The following is a 14,798-nucleotide window of genomic DNA, read 5'->3' as shown; positions in this document are numbered from 1 at the left end:
CATTGTCCCCTGGGCTATTCTGTGTACCCACAACACTAAGGGCATCAGCTCCTCCTGGGCCCTTTCAACAGGGTCCTCATGGAAGGCATTCAGGCCAAAGCCAACTGGCTGCCATCCCCTGGCCTCGCTTTGCAACTGGGCTCTCTCCCAGGATGGGGGGGGGGGGGGCATTAGATCTGTGGAAGATGCCAGTAGGGATTGACGCATATCAGGGATGCGTGCTGCTGGGTATGCGTGTGGCAGATGGGCACAGTGATTGATTACTTCTGTTTTGGTTTCTCTGTGGTATAATGCTCTCGGGTTTGGGTGTAACCGGTAAGGTTGGCAGTCCGGGCAGCGATACAGTGATTTTTTAGCTCACCCGAGCCAAAGGCTCAAATGAGCTATTGCGATCGCTCTTCGTTCGGCGTCCGTCGTGCCTCTTGAGAACCCCATGACCGATTTTCACCAAACTTGGCAGGTAGCATCCCTCGGGGGATAGGATCGCAATTTGTTCAAATAGGCACCATGCCCCACCTGGGGGGCCCCCAAAGGGGCCCAAACCCCCAAAAAATAAGGAATCTTAAAAAATCATCTTCTCTAGAACCAGAAGTGATAGAGCTAAGTTAATACTATGAGTTGATACATTGATGACTGTAGTTTCAAGTTTGTTCATGGGGGAATCAGGGGTACCCCCTTGGGACCCAGGGGAAGGGGGTGGGGAGGGGTCCTAATGCGGCCCAAATTGTACATTTTTATCTTTCTCTTGCAAATGCCCTGATCAATTTTCACCAAACTTGGCAGGTAGCATCCCTAGGGGAATAGAATCTCATTTCCATCATATGGGCACTATGCCCCACCTGGGGGGCCCCAGGGGGCCTGAATTGTAAATTTTCATCTCTTTCTTGAAAACCCCATGAATGTTCACCAAACTAGGCAGGTAGCATCCCTAGGGGGATAGAATCTCAATTCCATCAAATGGGCACCATGCCCCACCTGGGGGCCCAACCCACCCCCCAGTAAGGAATCTTTAAAGATTTTCTCTAGAACCAGAAGTGATTGAGCTAAGTTAATACAATGAGTCAGTATATTGATGACAGTAGTTTCAAGTTTGTTCATGGCAGAATCAGGGGTCAGAATCAGGGAGTAGGGGGTGGAATGGGTCCAAATGGTGATGTAAATTGTACATGTTCATAATCGTTGAAAACCCCTTGATGAATATTCACCAAACTTGACAGGTAGCATGCCAGGGGGTTAAGATCTCAATTTGCTCAACAGGGCACCGTGCTCCCCTTTGGGGACCCACGGGGGCCTAATCCCCCCCCCCCCCCAATGTTAAGGAATATTTACAATTCTTCTCTAGAACCAGACTTGATAAAGCAAAGTTACTTTGAGTTTGTACATTGATGACCGTAGTTCCAAGTTTGTTCATTGCAGGGAGGGGGGGGGGAATCCAAATGCACCGCCGAAATTAAGGAATATTTATATAATATTGACTGGCCTCGAGGGAGATACCAGAAAATATTGCCCAAACTGAAAGAATATTGCTCGAGTCGAAGACGAGGGCAATATTCTTTCAGTGCGGGCAATATTTATCTGGTATCTCCCTCAAGGCCAGTCAATATCATAATTATTACCTATCCCCTAGGTAAATTAGGAAAATATGTGAATACAGCTATACACTATGATATAGATCAAGCCACATTTGACTACCTGTAGATCATCACCAACATGTCGAATAATTGAAAAATTGTTCATCAATGTACATCATTCAACTCCAACTTCAAAGATACATATGTAGCTGTAACAGGCTAACTTCAAACATCTGAACGCTTTTACACTCTATTTTTGCTTCTGTTTCAATTGGGAGAGTTGTAATAACTGATGGTCACCGTGCAGTCATTGAGCACTTAATGGACTAGTCATTGTTTGACGCGTAGTGCTGCTGGAAGTGGTCGACCTTGTATGAGTTGATTTATCGCCGTTCTTCTGCGGTGCATGTAATCGACACACAGCGGCCTCCTTGAATGTTTTCTCTTTGTGGTCGATCGGAATGTGTACATGTAAAGCAGGGAGGTGGGAAGAGAGATTCCACTCCTTCTCTTCCCACCTCCCTGTTTTACAGTGCACTCCTGTTATAACGAACACGGTTATAACAAAATTCTGGTTATAACGAAGTAAAAATTTGGGCTGCAATGTCATCCACTCTATGTATTTCTATTGTTTATTTGTTCGGTTATAACAAAATTCCGATATAACGAAAGAAAACTGCCGGTCCCGAGGATTTCGTTATAACGGGAGTCCACTGTATATGTAAAAACCCGGATGCTCGTGATATGCTCTAATGTCACCTGCTGAACTCCACGACCCTGCAAAATACCAACTGTAATTGCCTTGCAAAACTACCTCGTATAGGTAATAATCAATGATATTGTTCTCTAGAATCAAAAGTGATAGGGCTTTAAGTCTTTTTTTTTTCAAAAACTGCATAGTCCAACATTCTATAAAGTACAGTGTACCTTTCAGGTATTTTACCAGTGTGATGGAATATGCAAATGGACACCATGCCCCCAGCTCTCAAAGCTACCCCACCACAAGTTTCCAATCTTCTCAGGTAAGAGTCTGCCAGAATGCATGGAAGGTGAACTTGCGATACTCAGGTGAGCGCGAGACCTCCGGGTCTCTTGTTTTTCTTTCTCTTTTGAGGGGGAATGTCTGCCACAGAACATTTGGTGCTGGCGTACATTGACAGACAGGCAGCCAATTGTATCTTGTTATGAGGATCACATCTGATTCTCATGGTCAGATTAGGGGCCTGTTGCATAAAATTTGTTTGACCTGAGTTCAGCTTTTATCAGAGTTTTTATGCCTCCGCCACAAAGTGGTGCCGGAGGCATTATGTTTTCGGGTTGTCCGTCCGTCCGTCCGTCCTTCCGTCCGTCCTTCCGTCCGTCCGTCCTTCCGTCCGTCTTTCCGTCCGTCCGTAATGAATTTTGTGGACGAGGTAACTATCAAAAGCTGTTGAGGTATCCTGATGAAACTTGGCATGTATGTGTATTAGGGGGTGAAGTTGTGCCTATCAACTTTTGGGTGCACGTGCTCAAGGTCAAAGGTCAAGGTCAAATACATAAAATTTCACTATTTCCACCATATCTATGCAATGCCTGAAGATATTTTCTTGAAACTTAGTGTATACATGTATTACCCAATTTAGATTCTCTGGTGAAAGTTTGGGTCATGAGGTCAAAGGTCAAAGGTCAAAAGGTTGAGTAAAAGTATTAAAACTTCTTTTTTTTCTCTGTAAATTGGAAAATTGTTCAAGGTATCTTCATGGAACGTAGTATATATACATGTACTGACTGGCAGTGATTATCTAGAGAATGTAGGGTTCATGGGGTCAAAGGTCAGGGGTCAAAGGTCAAGTGCAACACTTCAAAATTTTACTATTTCCCTCATGTTCATGCAATGCCAGCAGGATTAGTATTTTTTTTTTTTTACATTTGATGTATGCATGTGTTACCTAATAGAAATTCTCTGGAGAGTTTTTTTTTTCTTTTTCTTTTTTTATTGCCTCAAAGGTCAAAAGGTCAAAGATCAAGTGAAAGTGCTGAACTAACTTTTTCCTCCATATCTCGGAAGTGGCTCAATTTATCGTGAAACCTACTGCATATCTATGCATGTTCTACCTGAAAGTGATTATCTTATGAATTTTAGGGTCTAAGGCCAGATGAACATGGTAACAATTTACTATTCAGTACAGAAATTGCACTTTTTCTCCATACCGGTACCATGAAAATTACTCAATGCATAAATGTATGAATGGGTCAAAGTCAAGTTAAAGTCCTTAAATCCCCAAATACATGCTCTCCTATTCATCCAATTAAACCAAGTTCAAGGAAGGTGAACATTCAACACATTTCTGACAAACTTGTCATTTCAATATTTTGCCAGTTTTGTGAAAATGTAATCACACATTGTCCACATGGACTATCTAGACCTATTAGGAGAATCATGCATTATGGCGGAGGCATACCAGTCGCCATAGCGACATTTCTAGTTCTCAGTTTAAAACTTTTATGCAACAAGTATAAAATGTTGCATATGTAAATCAGGGTCAAGGGTCAAATTGTTGGGAAACCCATGTCTTATCACCCTCACACACCATGTCAAATGAATCATTTCATCAAGCAACAAGTACTTGATCAGATGTCATCTTGGCTGTTTAAATTAGGGTCCAAGGTCAAACATTTTTCATGTTATTTTCTAACATACATTGCCTGTTGTTCTCATACTTTGCGCTTATTAACACAGTGTCAGATGAATCATTCTATGGTTAATACATCTTTGTTCAGATGCCATTTGGGTTAGGCCAAGTAAAAAAAGAAAGTAGTTTCTCGTCCGGGTTTTTTGAGCAAGGCGATGAGGGAGGTCCTTACTATTTTATATCTTACTATTTTTTCGAGGATTGTCAAAATGAAAGTAATATGTGTTTATATGTGTGATATAAACCACTTATCATTTGAGTGATGCACCAAATCTGCGTATATTGCTGTTTATGCATGACAAGTATACCAATTTAACTACACTGTGACTGTATTCATTCAGTTATATCAAGGGTATGGAAAAAAAAAAACACGTTTTTTTAACATAAAATATACACATTTATGCATCACTTGTTGAACCTACGAATCCAACCATTATCTCTGGAAATGCATAGCATTATTTTTGCCTTTCAACACAACACAAACTTACTGAGTTAGATCTTTTCTCATATGAAAACTTATTCGCTCAAGGATTTAAAATGCCGCAGACGGTGCTGCCAATTGTCAACCCTGTGAAACAACCACCTGATTTCCTTTTCACTGAAAGACAATACGAACCAGTTTAATACTATATTCACTATTTAAAGCCGTTCGCTGTGCACACGTGCGCTTGAGATCGGTTCTCTCCATCACTCCACGATTTTTTTCCAGCTCCAGAACGCATGCTATGCTGGCTGGCTGGTCCCCTCTACTACAGGGAAACCCCGTTATAACGAGTTCGGTTATAACGAGGAACCGCTTATGACGAGGTGATCGCGTCGGTACCGTTTTCCTTTGCGTGTAATGGCAGAACGAATCGGTTATAACGTGTTCAGTCATAACGAGATTCCGGTTATAACGAGGACAATTTCGCTAAATCATGATAAAGAAAAACAAACAATTTGATCGGATATAACGAGGTTCCATTTCTTGACCAAATTGCCGCTTTCAAACACGTGACAAATGAAACATTGGAAACCAAAATCTCGCTATCCACGTCTTTTCCCGTTTTGCAGAGAACCGTTCCTTCCATGTTTTCTTCTTAATCACGCGATAAGACACAGGAACACCTTCCGATGTTCCTACTAATTATGAAACATAATCATTCGGTTTTCTTTTTCGCGAGAAACGCGTGCGTGATATGAGGTCAGACCACAGCGCAATGAGAAAAAAAAATAGATAACGCATTCAAAACTTTTCATGTAGCGACAATAAAATTTGACCAAAAATGGACAATTGGAATGCGCGTGCAACTCATCATTATATCCTTTCCAATTTTAGTTGCGACTTCCAGTTCTTTTGCTGGTTTTGAGCAAATATGAGTTTGGATGATTAAAGCCGAAATAATAAAATCATCGCCCCGATCCCGCCGGGTGACAGTAGCGTTAAAATAGTTGAGTAACGCATGTTAACCTATACTTAATCGGTGTTCAGAAAAAGAAGCAAACGCATTTATTAGTATGAACAGATCTGGATTTGTTCATTATCATTTAACAAATGATAATTTAAATATGAGTGTGTATGATCAAAGCAGAAATAATTAGTGAAATCATCGCGATCCTGCCAGGTGACAGTAGAGTAAAAATAGTTGAATAACGCATGTTAACCTACTTAATCGGTGCTCGGAAAAAGAAACAAACGCATGTATTAGTTTGAATAGATCTGGATGTGTTCATCATCATTTAACGAATGATAATTTAAATATGAGTGTGTATGATTAAAGCCAAAATAATGAATGAAATCATTGCGATCTCGCCGGGTGACATAGTAGCGTAAAAATTGTTGAATAACACATATTAACCTACTTAATCGGTGCTCGGAAATAGAAACAAACGCATTCAACAGTTCAAGAACGGATGTACAAAACGCGAAGAGATTTTCGGAAGAAAATAAAGAACGCATTTTTAATCCCTTCGAGCGCAACGATCATACATTATATAAAATTACAGCCAAATGATTCATGAAATTATCAAATTCCCGCTGGGCACCAACAGCATAAAATACCTTGCAAGTTAGCGGTAAACAACGCACGTAATAACTATGTTACTCTGAAATCATCGCGATCTCGCCAGGTGACAGTAGCGTAAAAAAAGTTGAATGACGCATGTTAACCTAAATCAGAAAAAGAAACAAACGCATTTATTAGTTTGAATAGATCTGGTACAGATTTGCATAAACAGGATGACAACCTCCCACATTCAATCCTGTCACATATTTTCAAGAACGGTCGTACAAAACGCGAAGAGATTTTCGGAAGAAAATAAAGAACGCATTTTTAATCCATTTGGGCGCAACGATCATACATTGTACATGTACAGTACCAGATACAGCCGAAATGATTCATGAAATCGTCGCATGCCCGCTGGGCACCAACAGCGTAAAAATACCTAGCAAGTTACGGTAAACAAGGCCTGTATGTTACTCTACAGTATATGTTTGCCCCTATATTTGCGCTGGTGTTTAAAAAAAGCTTAACAAACAAGAATTACAATAAAGAATTAACTTATCATTTCAGCCTCTATTTCTTCATCTAATTCACAAATAATCTCCCTTTATTCTCTCCATAATAACGCTCAATAATTGTGTAATAATAACGCAAAGGATATGTTTAAGTTTCATGGATGGGTATATGACGTCATGCTTATGTTTTTCTTTGTTTTTAATGAGTATGGTTATAACGAGGTACCGGTTATAATGAGGTAATATCGCCGGTCCCACGGATCTCGTAATAACGGGGTTTGTGGTTACATTGCGCAATCGATCTAGCAGCACACGAAGCGGGCAACAGCACAAGAGAAATATACAGAAGGTGCTCAACGTTGTATCACCCCTAAATGTAATATCAACGCTAAATGTAATATCGACCCTAAATGTAATACATCTTAACCCTAAATGTAATAACAACCCTAAATGTAATACATTTTAACGCTAAATGTAATAATCGAGTCAACCCTAAATGTAATACATTTTAACCCTAAATGTAATAACCGGAGACAACCCTAAATGTAATACATGTCAACCCTAAATGTAATATCGACCCTAAATGTAATACTTTTTAACCCTAAATGTAATACATCTTAACCCTAAATGTAATATCGACCCTAAATGTAATACATCTTAACCCTAAATGTAATAACAACCCTAAATGTAATACATTTTAATGCTAAATGTAATAATCGAGTCAACCCTAAATGTAATACTTTTTAACCCTAAATGTAATATCGACCCTAAATGTAATACATCTTAACCCTAAATGTAATATCGACCCTAACTGTAATACACCTTAACCCTAAATGTAATAACAACCCTAAATGTAATACATTTCAACCCTAAATGTAATATCGACCCTAAATGTAATACATCTCAACGCTAAATGTAATATCGACCCTAAATGTAATACATCTTAACGCTAAATGTAATAACAACCCTAAATGTAATAACAATCCTAAATGTAATTCATGTCAACTCTTAATGTGATACATCTTGACGCTTAATGTAATTACCACCCTAAATGTAAAAACCTCATTATAGAGAGTGTAACCAACGCAGAATATCGGGCAAAAGGTCAGGGGGTACATGAAGGGGATATGACGCAACTTTTTATAGCACTCTTGAAAGAGCAGCAATAGCTGCTTAGATTTGTTTTTGTTGTTTACTCAGGTAAAGATCACACAGTCTTATTAATTCCTTTGTTTGCTGCAAAGTTAATTAGGTATATTCGACATAGTTTTTCTTTTTAATCTATACCTTTATCATACAATCACATAAACATTTTGTATTCCAGTCTTCAGTCAGTGTTCATGTTTGTTTAAAGTTTTGATGAAAAAGAAAAAAAAATGAGCAAAAATTCTTTGCAAGGAAATTCTGAATATGAATAATATTGCAAGAAAAAAAATATATACCTACTGATGAAACGGGATAATAAGCGAGTAGATTGAGAAAATCAGAAATTAGAAAGATTTAGAAAGATTTCGCAAATTTGTTTACGAACCATCATTATCTATGTAATGTTTTCAATGACGAAATATCTGTCACATATTGACATGGCAGCAAATCACTGTCCGAAATATTAGCCTCATGACATTGTTCACGACTCCTGGTAATCATGGCTATACTTACACGAAACTGGGACAATAATTGGTCTTGGGGAGGGTACACGAAATAAATTTAAAAATGCCAGTAAAGCAAAAAGAAATAGATGTCTTTTTTATCATCTTTGAGTCACCATTTATATATTGACTTTCCTATGATATATGAATGTATGAGTAAGGCAAACTGACTTAACTTTTGCCCATTTTTTTTTCTTTTTCAACAAAACTCTAGCAATAATGAACACTGAATAAAGATTGGAATACAAAATATTTATGTGATAGCATGATAAAGCTAATAGATTTAAGAACTATGTCACATGGACCTAATTAACTTTGCAGCAAACGATAGATTTAATAAGACTGTGTGATTTTTACCTGGGTAAACAACAAAAACAAGTCTAACCAACTATTATCGTTCTTCAAGAGTGCGAGAGAAAGTTGCGTCATATCTCCTTCGTATACCCCCTGACATTTTGCCCGATATTCTGCGTTGCTGACCCTCTCTATATAATCAGGTGTATACATTTACGGTCGTAATTACATTAAGCGTTGAATATATTATAATTTGATAGGGTTGACATGAATTACATTGAGGATTGTTATTACATTTAACGTTAAAATGTATTACATTTAGGGTTATTATTACATTTAGCGTTAAGATGTATTACATTTAGGGTCGGCATTACATTTAGCGTTAAGATGTTTTACATTTAGGGTCGATATTACATTTAGGGTTGAAATGTATTACATTTTGGGTTGTTATTACATTTAGGGTTGAGGTGTATTACATTTAGGGTTGAGGTGTATTACATTTAGGGTCGATATTACATTTAGGGTTGAAATGTATTACATTTAGGGTTGTTATTACATTTAGGGTTGAGGTGTATTACATTTAGGGTTGAGGTGTATTACATTTAGGGTCGATATTACATTTAGGGTTAAGATGTATTACATTTAGGGTCGATATTACATTTAGGGTTAAAAAGTATTACATTTAGGGTCGATATTACATTTAGGGTTGACATGTATTACATTTAGGGTCGATATTACATTTAGGGTTGACATGTATTACATTTAGGGTTGTCTCGGTTATTACATTTAGGGTTAAAATGTATTACATTTAGGGTTGACTCGATTGTTACATTTAGCGTTAAAATGTATTACATTTAAGGTTGTTATTACATTTAGGGTTAAGGTGTATTACATTTAGGGTCGATATTACATTTAGCGTTGATATTACATTTAGGGGTGATACAAACGTCCTGACTACATCACGACGTACCGAGTGCGCTGTACATCACAGCCCAGGCCCGCCGCCCATCCAACTACAGTTCAACTGCCTTGTGGGTCATTCCTTCTTGCCGAGCTCGCAGTGTGAAATGCATGCGTTGTTACATACGCACTACAGGAGCTACAGCCGTACTACAGCTAAGTAGAGGACGCAAGGCGTAATTAGAAATAAGACATCACGATTGGTAGGTGAATTGTTGATTTTTTTTTTTTTTCGGCTTCCGAAAAAATAGTAAATATCAAAAAAGTCCATGCGGCAACTGAAAATCGATGCGGGCGGGGAGCGGGCTGGGACGAGAATTATGAATTTCTTGGTATTTTCAGCGCCATTTTGAAAATAGTAAATAGTAAAAAAATCGATGCGGCGGCCAAAATCGATGCGCGCGAGGACGAGAAACTGGTTTCTTTTTTTACTTGGCCCTATATAAATTAGGGTCAATAATTGTATCCCCCGAACAGAGTTCGGAGGATACTATGGATTTGGCCTCGTTGCGCCGCGTCCGCGTCCGCCGCAGAGATTTTCTTGTGAGCGCTAAACTGGCTGCAGTTCTTCTTCGATCATCTTCAAATTTGGCATGAAGGTGTATTATGGTAAAACAAAGACGCCTATTGTTTTTGGTGATGGCACCCTCGCTTGTTCCGTCTTTTTACATGAAAAGGTAAATTTAACAGGGTCTGCTTGTGTGTGCGACGCTGGCCTTGTTTCTTGACCGATTTTTTTCAAATTTGCTATGTAAATGTATCATAGTCGAATCATACACCTACACCTATTGATAATGCTGCCCTCACTGTTCCACCTTTTACAGGGTCAAAGGTCACCCTGATCATGTCAAAATTTGCAAAAATGCATGCTTATTTAGACAATAACTTGATTGTTACTGGATTTTACTCGGACTTGCCAAGGAGGTGTATGGGTGGTCATTCTACATGAAGGACGCAACAGTTTGTGGTGACGGCGCCCTCAGTGTTCCGACTAGGAAGCCATGTCACATTTCTTGTTTGTGCTCTATCAGCCTCATTTCTTATCAGATTTTCTTTAAATTTGGCAAAAAGGTGCATTATAGTGAAATGAAGATGCCTATATTGTTTTTGGTGGTGGCGCCCTCGCTTGTTCCATCTTTATACATGTAAAGGTAAATTTAACAGGGTCTGCTTGTGTGTGCGACGCTGGCCTTGTTTCTTGACCGATTTTTTTCAAATTTGGTAAGTAAATGTATCATAGTCAAATCTATACACCTACACCTATTGATAATGCTGCCCTCACTGTTCCACCTTTTACAGGGTCAAAGGTCACCCTGATCATGTCAAAATTTGCAAAAATGCATGCTTATTTAGGCAATAACTTGATTGTTACTGGATTTTACTCGGACTTGCCAAGGAGGTGTATGGGTGGTCATTCTACATGAAGGACGCAACAGTTTGTGGTGACGGCACCCTCCGTGTTCCGACGTGGAGGCCATGTCACATTTCTTGTATATATGCTTTATAAGCCACATTTCTTGTCGGATTTTATTCAAACTTGCTATGGAGGTTTTTGGGGGGTTATTCTAGTTAACAAAAGTTTGCATTGACAGTGGCCTCGTTCCGACTTTTAAGGATGCCATGTCATATTTCTTGTATGTGCTATACTACTTGTAACCTCATTTCTCATGGGATTTTATTCAGACTTGCTAAGGATCGGTGAACGGATGGTCATTTTACATGTACATGAAGGACACAACAGTTTGTGGTGGTGGTGCCCTCAGTGCTCCAACTTGGATGCCAGTCACATTTCTTGTGCATGCTCTATCAGCCACATTTTTGTCGGATTTTATTCGAACTTGCTATTGAGGTTTATGTGGAGTTATTCTAGGTAACAGAAATTTTCATTGCCAGCGCTCTCATTGTTCAAACTTTTATAGGATGACATGTCATATTCCTTGTATGTGCTATATACTAGCCTCATTTCTTGTCGGATTTTATTGTATCCTGCGACAGTTGCCATATTATACAACATTCTGGCCTAAAAAGTAATCCAGATGGGGTATGGGAGACGGGTTGGGGGGATACATGTGCTCGAGTGTGAGTGCTCTAGTTTTATCAAGTTGATAACGTCACAGTAAAGAGAAAAATATGAAATGAATCTTTAAAGAATTACTGTTTTATGCCTTATCTCTATGCCAGTCATTCTTAATATGCTGTTGTCAATATTCAGATTTTAAAATTACATGTCCAACTGCCCCCAATCATTGATTGAATGGATCACCTAATTTGTATGTCTTGACAAATTTCAAAGTCTAGTTTCACCAGTAGTTCGTGATAATTTTAGAAAGAAAGTATGATTGTGTTTGTTTCTTGGTTTCTTTGTTAATACCTGACATCAGGAGCTAACAGTGGCAGTGCACCCCTTACACCATCCGCCAGGGTATCTGCGCTCAACATTGTTGGAGATCTGCTCAGAAAAGTTGGGGTAAGTTTTATCTTTCTAATCTGCATGAAGAGGAAATCCTTCTGACACTGGGCTCTGCAAGTCACCTGTCTATTGCAGTACACATCACTTTTGGCCATACAGACTTTTGCTAGAAATTGATTGAAAGATGATGGTTAATAGGAAAGGAAGCTTTACAGAGTAAAATGCAAGATTTATAATAAGTTCAAATCATTTCCGTATTCTAACAAGTAGTCATGAAGTGATCTTCAAGGTACCTACATGTAGAACAGATGATTAATAGTAACAATATTTTGAGTCTAAGAGACATTTTAGCATTGTTCTTGATTAAAATCAATATAAAGAAGTCATTTGATGGAAAATAAGTTTTAATTGCCATGGTAACAGGGCACTACCCCTCCCGTAAAAAAGAAAAACTTGCAAATCAAACTTAACTTCTCCAGTTGTCAAACGATTCAAATGGATGTGGCACGCATGTTGAGCTCAATGTAAAGTTATGCAAGGTACATTTTTCAAGAGTAGCAGAAAGTGGTTGCCATGGTAACAGCACATTATGGCCCTCGACATCAGGTGAAAGGCTTGAGGATTGATCTACTTCTCAAGCTTTCAAACTATTCTGAAGAAAGTTCGCACACATGTTAAGCTTAATGTAAATTTGTGCAAGACACATTTTTTAGTTAATAGCAGAAAGAGCATTGCCATCATGGTAACAGCATATCATGTCTCAATATTGGGTCAGAGTCTTGTAGAGTAAACTACTCCAGTTTTTAAGTAATTTAACCCAAAAAAAAAAAATGCTCACCTGAAAATTTAGATGCAAAGTTGCACAAGACTCATTTTTCAAGAGTGCAGACTGATCCAATTACCATGATGGTAACAGTGCATTATGGCCCAAATCAGGTAAAATCCTTGATTGAACCCCAGTTTTGAAATGATTGAGTAGATGGTGACATTGATAAAGGTGGTCACATGGTGACTTTGATGTAAAGTTGTGCAGGACAAATTTTTAAGAGCAACAGAAGTGTATTGTCATAGTTAACAGTGCATTTTGCTCCCCAAATCAGGAAAAAGCCTTGTAGATTGAAGTTCTTCCTTTCTCTGTGAGTAATCCAAGAGAAATTTGGCACATGTGGTGATCATGAGTTTAAGTTGTGTGAGACATACTTTTCAAGAGTAGCTGTTATGATTAGTATGTTGGGCAAGGGGTATTAATTACCATCAGTGATATTTTTAGTGGTGAGTGGTTGGAGTTCAGATTCAAAGGTCACTACGCTATCTTTTTACACCATTACTTCAGCATGGAATGTACATGGTGATGTAAATTGGTGGACAGGGAAAAATTGATTTAAAGATTACGTGGAAAAAGTGATCGCAGAGGTTAGCATTCTTGGTCCACAACCTCAGTCTGTGCTAATACAGTGTAAGTGTCATATTCCAGCTGTAACTTCAAATAAGAATATCCAATTGTAATATATTACTTGCTTAGAAGGATAGAAATAAGAAACCGGTTGGTTGAAATAAAGAATATTGAAAGTACTTGCATGGTACTACATAACTTTTTTTTTTCACCAGTAGATTTTCAAATTGTTGGAGAACACTTGCTTGAGAATGAATCTTACTTGCAAAAACGAAAGTCCAAAAGTAATACAGAAAATGGTATAGAAAATCTCCTGGAAGTTAAGGGCTTAATAAAACACAATCATTTGCATAAGCAGCATATATTGATTTGCACACTTAAACACATTGGAATAACAAATTTGATTTGGTTCAATTGAGTGTTGATGTTGCATTGCATTGAAAGGACAAGTTCACCTTCATTAAAGCAGAATACTAAAGGAAACGCATATTTTGTTGGATCATTCCCCCATTTCAAGCATCGAGCATGTTAAACACAGCGGCCTTTAATTCATCCATTTAGAAAATTGCGTTTTGGAGAACGGCTGCTTAGAAAAATTGTATCCTGAATCACGCTCAATTGGAAGATCCGTGGTTATTTTGGGGGCATGTCCATGACGTCATGGGATGAAAGGCAAACCCGGAAGTATCACACAACAGCCTAAGCTTACCTATGTATGCTCTCGATGAGAGCGTGATGTCGAGGCTCATACTCCGAAATCCCAAGACATTTTTAATCAGAATGTCACAAAAAATGAAATAAAATTGTTTTCTACTTCAAGTCTCCTGTGAAATCACACATTTCCTCGTTTAAAAAGAGTCTGTTAAGTGTTATTTAGGCCACGAATACAGAAGCTGTCAGGCCTAGTGCCTGTACGATGGTGCTTCGTAGTCAATCAGTCACATGCATGCGCCCATCACCGGCCGCGTACTAGTATGTCGCAGTGCAGTAGCCTCCGTGTATCAAAGTGTGGAGAAGCCTGTGAGCTTCGTACCTCTTTGATACGTACAATGTATTATATTGGCAGTTCCTCGGTAGTACTACAGCTGTGTATGCCATATACATATTGTACATGTATTTAGCGAGTCTATTTTTTCGCGAATCGGGACTTGCCAATAATTTTGCGAGTGCTTAAATTCGTGGTTGTGGAGTACACCACGGAAGAAGGAAATGTATACGGAAAGAGAGTTCATATTTTCTCGTGTTTTTAAATTCGCAAAAAGCACCAGGTTCGCGAAATTGGCGAAAATGATAATAATTTAAAAAAAACTCGCGAAACATTTGGCGTACGTGGATGGCTAATGCTGGATACC

General features: G+C 38.6%; 1 protein-coding gene across 1 annotated transcript in view; it reads left to right on the top strand.

Moving 5' to 3' along the window:
• The window catches only part of LOC139712267 (nuclear distribution protein nudE-like 1-A), a 297,794-nt gene that overhangs the window by 227,001 nt on the left and 55,995 nt on the right, over positions 1 to 14,798 (top strand). The window contains exon 7 of the mRNA XM_071624108.1: positions 12,025 to 12,110. Within this exon, the coding sequence (XP_071480209.1) occupies positions 12,025 to 12,110 (86 nt within the window). The remainder of the gene's footprint in view (positions 1 to 12,024; positions 12,111 to 14,798) is intronic.

This window comes from Diadema antillarum, unplaced genomic scaffold, assembly GCF_040938485.1.
Source record: "Diadema antillarum isolate AM-2024a unplaced genomic scaffold, OU_Dant_1.0 seq00001781_RagTag, whole genome shotgun sequence".
NCBI classification, from domain to species: domain Eukaryota; kingdom Metazoa; phylum Echinodermata; class Echinoidea; order Diadematoida; family Diadematidae; genus Diadema; species Diadema antillarum.
Note: the sequence above shows the minus strand (reverse complement) of the source record. Positions and strands in the feature narration are given on the sequence as shown.